Below are 13,428 nucleotides of genomic sequence, written 5' to 3' on the forward strand. Positions count from 1 at the left end.
GAAAGTTCTCACCTGGATTATATATCAATATAACCAATAATGGTTTTATTGTTTTTATATGCAGTCAGAAAGGAATTATTTCCCACTTGTAGAATTGTAGAATATGTATAACAGTGTAATGAAAATTTGCAGATGTTAATGTATTTCTGGGATACACATTTTATAAACACATTTTATAAAAATTAGTCTTAGGGATGGTGATATTTAGCTTTCTCATCAATTTCTGTCCTAATTGCTCACTCTGTGGATCTTTAACATTCTTTGGCTATGAGACGAAGGGTGTGAATTGTAGCAGGCATCTTAATCTAAACTCCATGCTGAGAAGAGAAGAAAGGAAACACAACGTTTCGGCTGTGGAGCTTTCTTCAGGAGCCACCCGAAGAAGTCTCCACAGCCAGAACGTTGTGTTTTCTTTCTACTCTTCTCAGCATGGAATAAACCTCTGCTTGTTCCTCTGCATGCCTACGCATGCTGACGCAGCCACCTACTTGAACTTAATCTAAACTCTTTCTCTCATCTTTTTGCTGACTTTCCAAAGACCTGTCACCTCCGGTAGAAATATAGAGAGGGTAATAGGATGCTTCTTGCAAATGCAACTTGACATTATTTTGATGCCCAGAAGAAATGAATGCAGTGTTTCCTGCTCACACCTGGTGCAGTGTCATCAGAGAAAAGATAAAAACAATACAGCAAAGCTCTGTTTCACAATGTTTAATCAACAGTTTAGAATTGAGTTGCAATATTATGATTTTCTATTTCAAATAATACTCTACAAAAAATATATTACTGGCATTGGAAACATACATATGTATTATTTTTTTATTTTTTTTCAGTAGCTCTGCATTTCTCTCCACTTTGTTCCATGGCGCCATCTAGTGTACATGCCTTTGAGTTGGCTCTTAACTCGACTTTTATCGGAGACCACAAAATAACACGCCTTCCATTCGTTTCTCGTATTCGCAGGAATGACTGGATCAAAGTGGGGTTTTGCTATCCTAAAGGAACAACTTTCACTATCATCTCTGATATTCACAACCGTCTCAAAAAACAAACTCGAAAAACCGGGATTTTCATGAGAACTTTCCAAAGAGATAAAATAGACCACAGCCACTCGGTGCATGGCTACTATTACTGGGAGGAGGACACGGGGTAAGAAATGTGACATCTCGCTCTGTCTGACTGGAAATTCTATGTCAGTGCAGTTCAGTCTTGGGTGCCAGCGAGCTGCTGCACTCAGAGCTGCAAACGGCACATTGTGACGTCTCCTTGTGCGATTGAGTGACTGTAGACAGGGATTTCAGACTGTGACTGAATAGCCAAAAAATTAGAACTGGTGTTTTCAGCTCTATTGCATTCCTTCTTTTAATGAAGGCTTTCAAATAAGAGCACTATAACTAAAAAATGGGAAAATTTAACCCCATGAAAAGTTTGGGCCTGAAAGGAAACTAGATATATTACATACTGTATTTGGTCTCTGCCTGCTTCATAAACCTGTTTTCTTCTCCTGGGTCGCACGGGAATTTAATTGAGGGGGTTCCAGCCCCTGGACTGAAACATCTCTTCGGCCTTCTCATTGTCTTGTTTCCTTTGTCTAGGCTTCTCTTCCTGAAGCTCAAAGCTCAAAATGACAAGGAGAATTTGGCATTCTGCTCAGTGAAGGGCTGTGAAAGGATTAAAATCAGGGCTGTGATCCCTAAGAACAGTGGCCCCAGTGATTGCACTGCGAAGGCATATCCCAAATATGCCGAGATGCCCATTGTAGACGTCCCAATGCCAAGGAAGCTGCCCAACACCCAGCTGGTAGGAATTATATGCCTTAATTGCAGGATTACGTTTTGTACACTGTAGGAAATTCACTTTTCTCGGCTAAATCTTCCACACTAGGTCATTTCAAAATCATTTTTGTTCCTCATTGATCTTTATTTATGTTTCGTTAAATAAATTCATTTATATTTTTCAAAACTGCCTACCAAATGTCATGCCTTTTCTTCTTAGTTTATAAATCTTGATCTGTGACTCAGACATGTCATCATAATTTTTAAGATGAGGAGATTGGAAAGCTGATGGTGGGACAAAGCCTCCAAGCAATTTAAAAACAACGGCCTAACATAGGGTGACAGCATGATTGATGTCTGGTTTATTCTGTTCTGCTCCTTATTTAGATCTTTGTCAGAACTAAGCAGACACCTCATCAAGCTTGCACCATTGATTTGAACATGTAACAATTTCTTTGTACACCTCAATAGTTCGATTTTAATCTAGACTTTAATATTATAGGTTGGATTTTAGACTTTTTAACCAACAGATTTTAAAGAGTCAAGATAAATAGTTTTATATCAGAGCAGCTGACCCCATCCTGTAAATTATTTATACAAGCAGCTGTAGAATTAATTAAAACACCAGCAGCTATAGTATATCACCCTGCAAATAGCAGCTGGCAACCTTCTGAAGATCAGCAGATGTGAGCCTGGCCAGTACCTGAATGGGAGACCTGCTGGAAAGCTGTGGTTGCTGCTGGAAGAGATGTTAGTGGGACAAGTAGAGGGGCGCTCACCCTGTAGTCTGTATGCGTCCTGATGCCCCAGTATAGTGATGAAAAAGTGCCATCTTTTGGATGAGTCATAAAACTGAGGTCCTGACCTTCTGTTGGCATTAAAAATCTAAGGGTATTTCTCGTAAAGAGTAGGGGTGTTACCCTAGTGTCATGGCTAAATTTCCCATTGGCCTTTACCAATCATGGCCTCCTAACAATCCCCATGAATCACCCTGTTCTCCTCCCCACTGATAGCTGGTGTGTGGTGAGCGTACTGGTGCTTTTTGGTTGCCGTCTCATCATCCAGGTAGATGCTGCACATTTCTGGTGGTGGAAAGGAGGTCCTATTACCTGTAAAGTGCTTTAAGTGGAGTGTCCAGATAAGCGCTATATAAGTTTAAGGATTATTATGTAGAAGCCCTTTTGAGGACAGACACATCATTAAGCCTTGCTGATGACACTGTTATTGTCAGTCTCCTCCAAGATAGAGACGCTTTTCTTGGGCCTGATGGGGATTTTTTGTCGAATGGTGTAAAAACTCCTTCAACTTAATGTGTCGAAACCACAGATGTGATCATTGATTATATATAAAGAAACCACCAGCTGCAAAAACCTTAGAGAAACAACAACAATAAATTGAAATTGTCAACACTAATATCTTGGCACTTTAGTTAATTATAAGGTAACCTCTACAGATAATACAAAATACAGATGCCTTATGTAAGAATATTAAACAGCGATTGATTTTCCTGAGAAAACTCCAGTTTTATTATGTGTAGTACAATGGTGACTTCTATAGAACTGCTCTTGAATCTGTTTTAACATTCACTTCAGTGGCCTGGTGTGGTAACCTTAATACATGCAGTATGTATGAAAAACAGACTGAGCAGGATAGTGAAATTAGTCAGCAGAGTTACCAGTGCACAACAGCTACAGCTGTCAAACATCTACATGAAACAAATAGTGTGGACAGCCTAAATTAATCATTGATTGTCATTACCACCCCTTGCCCTGATGAAAGGAGCTCAAATTCACTCTACATCTATTTAGACTACCCAGGGTTAAGTGCAGGATAACTAAGCTATCCTTTAGTCCCACATCTATTAACCTGCTTAATTTAGGCAATTGATTGTATATGTGACTTTATTTATATATTTATTTTCATCATACATGTTTGTTTCTTATTTGTTAACATGTTCATGTTGCGTTAAATGTATTGTGTATTGTGTTATGTCTTTTACCTGCCTGTAAACCACATTTCCCACCTGGCACAATAAAGTATGAAGTTGCAAGTACTATGTGTCATGGAAGGTCAGAGAAATGAGTGACATTAGGTCTATACAAGTCTACCTCCCAGTAAAAAGTGTCCATTCTCTGTTATTCTCAGCACTCCAAGGACCACTTTCTGGAAATGAAGCTGCAGTCTTACAACACCCGTTTCTTCCACATTAAGGATGACTTTGCTTATGCGGAGGTAGGCTTCACATTTCTCTTGCTTGAATGGGACCAGGCTTTCTGACGAGTGAGCTGCTGGGATTCCAATCTTAGCCTCTCATTTTTATAGAGATAAATACAAATAAATATGTTCTGGTGCTTCTTCTTCCTGTAAGGGTTTCTAGCAGTAAAGGCATGCAACCAAAAGAAACAAATGTCAATTTACAGTGATAGTTTCATTCTATCCGGTATGTTAGCTATGTTCAGTTAATCCAGTCCTCCTTTAATTTAGATTAATGCCAAAGAAGTCTTTTAGATTAATAATGCCATAGTACAATAAGGTGTAGGGGCTACAGAGAGACGCTGTTTTGAATAAGTGAAGTTTTTACTAATAAGTGAAGATTAGTTGAGAATGACCATATCCCCAAGTGTAATAGCTTGGGCACTAGTGTTTATTGTTTTCACCCCGACAACTTCTCATGGCATGAAAAATCATTGTGCCGGGCATCATCATGGCAGCCTTTTCAATCGCTCTTTGATGTGTTGGCAGATTAACGGGAAGAAGATCTACCAGGCTGATGATGGGGTGCAGCTGACTGTCATTGACAGTCACTACGGGAAGGTTCTAGACAGCAAATCGTTTCGAAATTCCATTCTTCTGGGGATCCCAGCCCACATTGAGAGCTACATAGCCAACATCAAAGCCGAGTACGTATATAACAAAATACTGTTCACTTCCTTAATGAGGACAGGAATCTAATTTGGTCCAACTTTTGTAATTTCAGCAAAAGATTTACTGAAAGAGTGAGAATCATCAAAGTCTTCCCTTCTCAGATGGTCTCTGAGGGAAGCAACTAAGCAAGTAAAATTAAACATAAAAAACAGCTCATTAAGTATATTACTGTGTTGGATATTTTATTAGCTTCCTTCTGAGTTCATGTGAAGGCTCCATCACATTCTATAAATTTGTGTTACAGTGTTGAGTTAATTTCAGTTTGTAGAGATGGGAACTGCTGGGGTTTTTTAAATCACCTGCCCAGCAGATCCAAGGGCTTGTTTCAAACTTTGAAAGTACACATTAGTTTTGGCAACTTGTGCAGCTGTTTGATATCTGCATTATAACAAACTGGAACGGATGCTAGACAGTGGCACTATTACTGTTTTACCGACTGTGTACATTTGGAGGGAAAACCCAATTTATTATTTAAGATTAGCATTATTATTTTAAAACATGAATGTCTCTTAAGCTTTTTTTTTATTTTAGTTGCATAGTGTTGATGACATCCAAAGGAAGGCTTGTCTCTAGAGGACCTTGGACTAAAATACTTGAAACACTTGGAGCAGACAGAAACGTTAAACTAAAAGGTAATTGTCCACTGTAGTCATCCTTCAAGGAGAAAATTCTCTGGAGATGAGCCTAAGTAGTGAATTCAATTTTCATGTGCCATAATGCTTTTGAAATATTGCTACTGGGGTATTCAAACTTATTTTTTTCTGACTGACACCCAAGTCTTTACAAATCCTTTAGAAGTATCCATTTGTTCAAGGTCATATCCACATAGTTTTCATTTTGTCTCTTGTTATGTACAATTATCACCATCGTCCCCTGTGGCGAACCCCACTGACTATGGCCACAAAGGCTCCTCCAATCCCGTGGAAGTCGTTGCATTACCGCTACTCAGATGTGATACTCTTAGGTATCTGAACGGACCAGGTGTCCAAAAAACACAGACGTATCTTTATCATAGACTCTTGCTATGTTTACCCACAATCCCTTACTAAAGCAAATCATTGTGTGACCAGACACATTGACAGTCCTCACAGCTGCTGCAGCTCCCGGAGTGTGTCAGTATATATAGTCGATTACTTTCCTTTAGATTCCATTTACTTTGCAGCTGTCAGGTTGATCAGTTCTGAATTGACTCTGGAGAAGAAAATCATATTTCACAGCATGTGTGGTCCACATAGAATTTTCTTTCACGAAACAACATAGAATCACCGTAAGAAGAAAAGGGACACCCAGGGAAGATAAAAATATTACCACAGTCAAGGCTATTCATATTTATATATTTGCTGTTTAATATTGCAAAGTAATAGAAATCAAAGTTTCTTTTTTTTTGTTGAAGTTCTTTTTAATAGTTTCCACAAATCATTAACCTGCTTTGGGAACAAAGATCTGTTGAGCAGTGCTCTCTCTGTTCTTTTCAGTTTCTGAAACATGACTTGACTGTTTTTTCATCCTTTCCGATCAGAAACTAACAGGAGATGTGTTTTCTCGATCATTTTGAGGTTTAACGGCTTATAGGTGAGGTGGAATGGGTTTAAAAACATTTGTTTTCTGCGATTGGACTTGAATTTCATAATTCTAAGCCAGGTCCGATATAATAGTATTTATACTAATACTATAATACTGTAAAGAATTTGGGTTGTAGAGCTTTTCCACAGAGTCTCTGGAGTCTATACTAGTCTGGAAAACTTTAACTCCTGTGAGGTTCTCCTTTGGAGTAAAAACGGTAGATTGTTAAATGAAAATATATTTTGTTCAGTGCCAACTGAACTTAACATGAGTTTAACAATTGTGTTACTAAAAAAACAGCAGGTGGCACTGTTGCATTCCATATGTCACTTTGGCTGAAATGTCAGTTCAGGAGGTCAAGAGTCCATCGCGTGACAATCAAATTGTATTGTACCACAAACCTCATCAAAACTTTCAAAAAGTAAAATGAGGTCAAAATTATTTGATGTGCAGAAATTTAACACCCAGTGAACAGAAGTTTTTATTAAACCAAAACTGCTGTAACAGTAATCATGATTACAAGAATTTTGTTCAAATGGGTTGTTTAATAAAGTTCTAATTTGGCCTCTGTAAAGTTTTCCTTAATTCCAGCTGGTGAAGCTGTGTCCCACTTCTCCACCCAGGTGGGCTGCTCGCCGGTGGTATCTGGAGTGGGTGCACTAATATGTGCACCCAAAGTGCTTTGGGTTCTTGGGGATGAAAGGTGCTATATAAATGCAAGGAATCCCTAGGATTATCTTGAAAAACAACTAACAACATTGTCGTCATATATTTTAAAATAAACATTTTACATCTCTCTACCCACCAAAAGGCATTTACTGCATTGAGGCACAAATGTTTTGTCACTTAAAACCTTAGGAAAATTCCAATGGCTCGAGTGAACATCTTTCATCTGTAAGACATCTGTTATATATCGTATGTGCCCATTATTCATTATTTTTAATAACATGGCACAGATCTGAGGTTCCTGTCTTGCTCAGTTGTATTAATTGATGCATCGTTGTGTTTCAGACAAGATGGTGTTCGTGGGGTTCAAGGGGGACTACAGGCCTGAGTGGGTGAGACTGGTCACGGATGACGAGGTGGCTAAAATCCACCAGGTGGTGCCGATCCCTGTGGTGAAGAAAATGAAGCTCTGAGGAACAGGGGGTGAGGGGGGATACTGCATTCCTGCTGTCAGCACTGCCTGAGCGGACTGTGTGAGGGAGCACTAGTGGACACACAGAGGACTACTGACTTCTACCAGCGTGGAGCTCCTGCTCACACTGGCTCGCTATCTTCCCAAGCTCGTTCTGTTGTACCTGACAAACGTTGACGTAAGTGATTCGACTGTAACGTGTGTGATGAATATACTTGACTTCAAGAAAACAAAAACATTCCGTCTTTGACAAAATGATGTGGTGTTAACCCCAGTCCCATATCCACCTTTTTCCAAGGGGGGGTGGGTGGGACTCTGTTTTTAACAGTGAGTGTAGAGTCTGTTTGTTTGTTTTTTGTTATTTCCACACTGCTTTCATATAAGAGTTTTTTGGTCCATTTCTCTTTTATTGTGTACCAGCGAGAAATTGAAATAAAAAGCAACTTCCTTCAATTTAATGTACGCACTATGAAAAAAGGTAATTGATATATTTTGCCTAAAAAACTGCTTCTGTTTAGTGAATTGAATTGAGTCACTATTCAATCTAGAACCATTGGCCAATTTCTCAATTAGGTATCAACAGGCTACTAGTTTTCCTATTGCCGAAATAGCTGGTCTTTTTTCGGAGATCGTAGTTGTTAGTGTTTTTGTATGTTAAATGTGTTTCTAAAATGCTTCAGATTGATAACAGAGATATATTTTCTACTTATTTATTGTACAGGCACAATGGAACAAATTTAGAAGGGACATTGTTTGAGTTGTAATGTATTTGCTGTGTAATTGTCCTAGCTGTAAAAACTGATGCAAGCACACAATGATGTACCAGTACTCAGACTAGTGTATAAATAATATCATGTAGAAATATTGTTTTATGCAGTATGTTGGGATATATAGTAATTGTAATGTGAACATGGACATTCTTTTCAGATCTGTTAAATCACATACCTTTTGTAAAACAAACAACCAACAAATACAAAATGATGTAGCGTTTTTGGTAATACCATGTATGTACAGTGTTCTCAATAAAGTGTTTCAGCAAACATCTGCTGCATTCCTGTTTTGGTACATCTTTTTCTTTATTACAGATAATGTTAAGTCTGCTATAACACTTATTTATGGAACGAAGTTACTTATTACGCCATTATAAGTAACTTACCTGAATGATGCAGTACTGTTAATAGAGCTGAATTTCTTAATTCTTCAGTATGAATGTAACTCTCCTAGAATAGCTTTGTGATAGGTGGGAAAACAATTGAACGTGATGCCCTTGTACCACCATTTTGGTTTAAGCAAATTCCTATATTTCAGTATTCAAAAATCTTTTCCAACTTCAGGTTGACTTTAGCAGCTCTGAATTGCTTTTTCCGGGCACTAGAAAACAGTATACACACAGTAAGGAAACTGGTGTTTCCCACTTGTAACTGGTATCACTTTCACGCTAATGCAGCTGCTTGAGAAAGCCTCACTGTCTGCACACACGTGGCTAAATCTGAGCTAGCACACCCACATGCATACAGTAGTTCCTGTGCCTCCAAGCTCTACTGAGTCCGCGGCTGTTTCATCTATTATAAATCATTGTGGAATGCTCTGCTCAAGCACACATGCTGGGAAAGCAAAAAAGAGCAACTCGTAAAAATTCAAGGAATTTAGCAGGAGCTTCAAAATATACTTAGTTACAACACGCACACACTAAAATGTTTGCTCTGCTAATACTTAGAAATGATGGTAAAAGCTCTTAATGGAATGATGTAAAATCTAATAAAAACCTATTAAAATGCTTGTTTACAGAGAACGCATACACAGAGCAGCAGTGTTCACTTTCATAGGCACAATGTTGCTAAGAAACACACAGATCATGTTCCTCCTCCTGTTTGTATTTTTGCTCTTTAATTAGATAGGCTTTTATCTTAATGGGTTTTTCTTACAGTTTATTCATTCCACTTGACACCCATTTCAGTTGTAAACACATTTATCAGATCCGGCAGTGTGGGATTTCATTTGTGTTTATCCCTAAAAAAAAAGGCAAAAAAATCAGGATAATTAAGGTAATCCTGGAAACAAAACCATAAAATGATTAGGAGACATGTCGCAATGGTTTTGTATTCCGTGTTGATTATAAAGAGAGCTAAGGCACTTTTCTTAGCAAGGTGCATGTCTGCTTCTGATTGATCACTGCAGAGGTGAAGGGGGAATTAAATGAGACAGATGTCGGGTTCACCTCCTGATGGTGATGAAGTGTGAAACTCCAGAAGCCGCACAATTTTCTCAGAATGTTCCTATGAGTTTCGGTGGAGGTGGCATGTTCATTAACCCTTTCAAATGAGTTTTTCATCTCTAAAGGAATACTCTTCCCATTAATAAAGCAGCCTGTGTTATTTTAATGGCCCTGTTGTGCAATTACATTTATTATGTTCATTTATAAAATTATCCATCTTTTAATCTAAAGTGTTAAATTTAATTGCTTGTACGAAGAGCTACTGCTTTAAGTAAGTCAATAAAATGCAGGAAAACAAAAACAACTGACAAGGTACTAAGAAGTATGAAATCCACTTATGCTGCAGTAGCTGTAATTAACTCATAGGCAACATAGCCAAACCTGCTATCTTTACTTCTGTATTCAGAGCCTTGCAAAAGTATAGTATTTACCCCCATGCACATTTATTTCCAATTTCATTTTTTGTGGTTATAACACTTGCAGTAATCATGACATTGTGAAGTAGCAATTATAATTTGTTATAGTATATACACATTCTTATAGCAGGTTCTTTGCTTAGAAAAATTTTAAGAAAAGACTCAACCTTGAAAACTAAAAAGCCTTTAAAGTAAATATGTGTCAAAATAATTGAAAACCACCAAATAGAGGAAGGGTATAACAAATATTGAAATCTCTGAATATCCTTGTGAGCCTAACCTACTCAGTCAATAAGAAAAGGAAGGTGCACATACCAACCAGACGCATCCTAGACCAGGCTGTACCACCAGATTGAACAGCTTGGCAAGAAGGGAACAAGTTTGGGACAACTGAAAATTACAGCAACAAAGTATAAAAGGGAAATGGCAAACGTGCCAAAAGGTTTTGTGGTAGATTATACAAAATAGGACTGTTTTGGTCTCAATGCAGAGTGGAGTGTACATCTGATACAAATAACAACACAGCTCATTACCCAGTCAAAACTATCCCTATAGTCAAGCATGATGATGGGAACTGGGAAGCTTCTTGAGATTTAGGGGAAAATTAAAGCACTGGATACTAGAGGAAAACCTGTTCCAGGCTGCTAAAGACTGAAAATTCTTCTTTCAGCAGGACAATGAAAGGACAAGGCCAAAGCTACACTGTAGTGTTTTAAGATTTAGTGAATGTCCTTGAGTGACTCAAAGACCTGACTTGAATCCTACCGAGAATCCGTAAAAAGACCAAAAAACTGCTGTAGATAAGTGATCCACAAACTACTTAAGAAAGCTTAAGCAAATCGGAATTTGGAATTGAAATTTTTTTTTACCAAGCTGGTCTACAAAGTTGATACTTACACAAAACACTTACAGCTGTAGCTGCTGCCAAAGGTGCTTCTACCCAATAGTTCAAGGGCATTACTTATGCAAACGCCATATTTCAGTTTTTCTTTTTAGTTTTAACAAACATTTACTGTAATTTACCTTAGCCTAAGAAGTCTTCAGTTTGAGCATTCAGGTTTTGAATAAAATATTTAATTTAAAAATGTGTGTATGTACATTGTAATTTCACAAAACAGGACACTGTAGTAAGGTTCTGAATACTTTTGCAAGGCACTGTATAATAGTGGTCTGCATATTTGTTATTTATTAAATGTCTTTGACTAAATATGTTACTTGGGTCATCCTGTGTAAACTCATCCTGAAATTCAGTGCATACATTTGTCCAGTAGATGGGGGATTTGAGGCAATAATTGTATTTCACAAGTAATTTTTTTAAATGTGGTCATTATGGGGCATTTTGTTATCTACTGTGGCTTTCTTGAAGATATTAACTTCTGATAAGATAAAGATACAATATTCATGTCATTTTAAAATCTTTTTTAAATCTCTCAATTACAATTACAATTTATTGCAGAAATTTAAAGAGGGCACCTACTGAACTTGACAACCAAGAATATGATGAGGGGATCATAAATCAAGAAAACTACAAATAAAATGCGATTCTGAATATCCTCAAAAAAATTTAAAAAACAAAAAGCATTTGGACAAAGAGGATGATGGCCAACAGGTGCTATTCTGGGATCCTAAAGAATCTGTAGAGTCTTAGTTCTCCATTGTGTAATACTTGTGACCCGTGTTGTCTTCTGAAGAAGGGTGTGATCATCCTGTGAAGCTTAAATGGTCTACAACTGTCAAAACATTTTTGCAGTATGTGGGGACCATATCACCAATTCTAGGTTCAGTAGTTTGGTTAGAACCCCATAAATGAGATAGAGATTCTGAAGTATTTGTATAAAGTATTTGGAATGACTCACCTAGCTGAGAAAATGCTGTAGTCTCCCTGCATCTATCCTTTAGCTTATCATCTTCATTTCACTGTGATATACAGTACATGAGTGTAATGGTACATAGGTTTTGGCCATTGTAAGGCTTGCTGCAGTTCTTCTTGTAGTCCTCCAAACACCATCATAATGTTATTTTGTGAAATGGGGCCAATCTTTCGACACTCCAAAATCCTCTTCAATGTGACACAAATTGACTGTTTTTACAATGTGATGCTGCCCCATCTAAAAGAATTGTCTTGTGTGAATGTTGCACACCTTCGCAGAGATGCCTAAGTATTATCCTTTGAAAGAGGTGGGCTGCCATACAGTCATGCCGCATTAAGTCTGTCACATACATTCAAGACGATCACTCTCATTGTTACAGTAGCAGACAAATGAGTGCATTCTCACTTATTGTGCCAAAGAAAACATTGTGTAGCATCCTAGAGAACAAAGCAGTAATTCTCAACAGCTTGATACAAAAAAATACTCATTACTCACCTGATTTAAGGGATTTTTTTTCTGTTGTTTGGAGAATAATGATTGTTACTTTACAGTGAAAACATGCCTTCTGAGAGTCTTGCACAAAATATATCTAAAGATTCTCCTTCAATCTCGATCAATGTGTATAATACGTATCTAGCAGTTGATGTCCGTAAGACCTCTTCAATTACGTGAAGTTCCAAACTGCTTTTAAGTGCAAACGTCCTGGATTAAGAGCATCTCTTTACTTAAAACACCCCCAAAACAACTTAATTAATATAACATTAGAAATATTCATCTGAAACCTTGACTCAGAACTTTCCTCCATATGACAAATGTCTACATTGAATTTTTGGACAATTCGAGAAGGTTGTACTAACATCAAAGCTGAGTTCAACACTGATTAACATATTAAAACACCACAGTGGATCTAACATGTTCAAAAAAACATTGTCAGAAGTTACTGTCTATATGCACAACATGATTCCAATATATCATCACTCAGGAACAAACCCCAATCCATTGCACGCCCCCATACACAAAAATAATGCTGGCCTGTCACAACTGACAGGAGAACTGTAAAATAATTACATACTGTACATTATGTAATATCAAATATCTTATTAAATCATTTGCTTCACTGATCTTTTCTACAGAATTTCAGCAATCTCCAGATAAACAATTCAATAGGTGCTAATTTGCTTTCTTTCACATCCATATATGTCCTATATGATAAAAAAGATTACCAAAAATAGTGTAAATTATTTTTGTCTGGGAAAAGAGTTCCATATTATAAAGTTTGAATGCTACCATTTTCACAACCTACACAGCTGAACAGACAGCTGATAATGTAGGAAAACAATTGTTTGATGGCATATTAAATTATATGCAAGCATATGCTTTGGAGTAGGGTATCTGGTAAACTGAAGAAGAAAAAGTAAAAATTAGTAAAGGCGTAATTACTGTACGGGGGGACATTTTGGTTTTTTTTTTTATCCTTTTCAAGTAAATTAATAAAAGAAAAAAGCAAACTGCAGAATTGTAAAGA

At 37.4% G+C, this 13,428-nt stretch overlaps 1 protein-coding gene across 1 annotated transcript in view; it reads left to right on the top strand.

The window, feature by feature from the left end:
• cemip (cell migration inducing hyaluronidase 1) overlaps positions 1-8,443 on the top strand; it is a 78,896-nt gene extending 70,453 nt beyond the window's left edge. The window contains exons 24-29 of the mRNA XM_088640725.1: positions 964-1,149; positions 1,596-1,800; positions 3,921-4,007; positions 4,518-4,675; positions 5,232-5,332; positions 7,275-8,443. Coding sequence (XP_088496851.1) covers positions 964-1,149; positions 1,596-1,800; positions 3,921-4,007; positions 4,518-4,675; positions 5,232-5,332; positions 7,275-7,402 — 865 coding nt within the window. The 3' untranslated portion in view covers positions 7,403-8,443. The remainder of the gene's footprint in view (positions 1-963; positions 1,150-1,595; positions 1,801-3,920; positions 4,008-4,517; positions 4,676-5,231; positions 5,333-7,274) is intronic.
• Positions 8,444-13,428: the final 4,985 nt, after the last annotated feature.

This window comes from Lepisosteus platostomus, chromosome 7, assembly GCF_059453375.1.
Source record: "Lepisosteus platostomus isolate fLepPlt1 chromosome 7, fLepPlt1.hap1, whole genome shotgun sequence".
Classification (NCBI taxonomy): domain Eukaryota; kingdom Metazoa; phylum Chordata; class Actinopteri; order Semionotiformes; family Lepisosteidae; genus Lepisosteus; species Lepisosteus platostomus.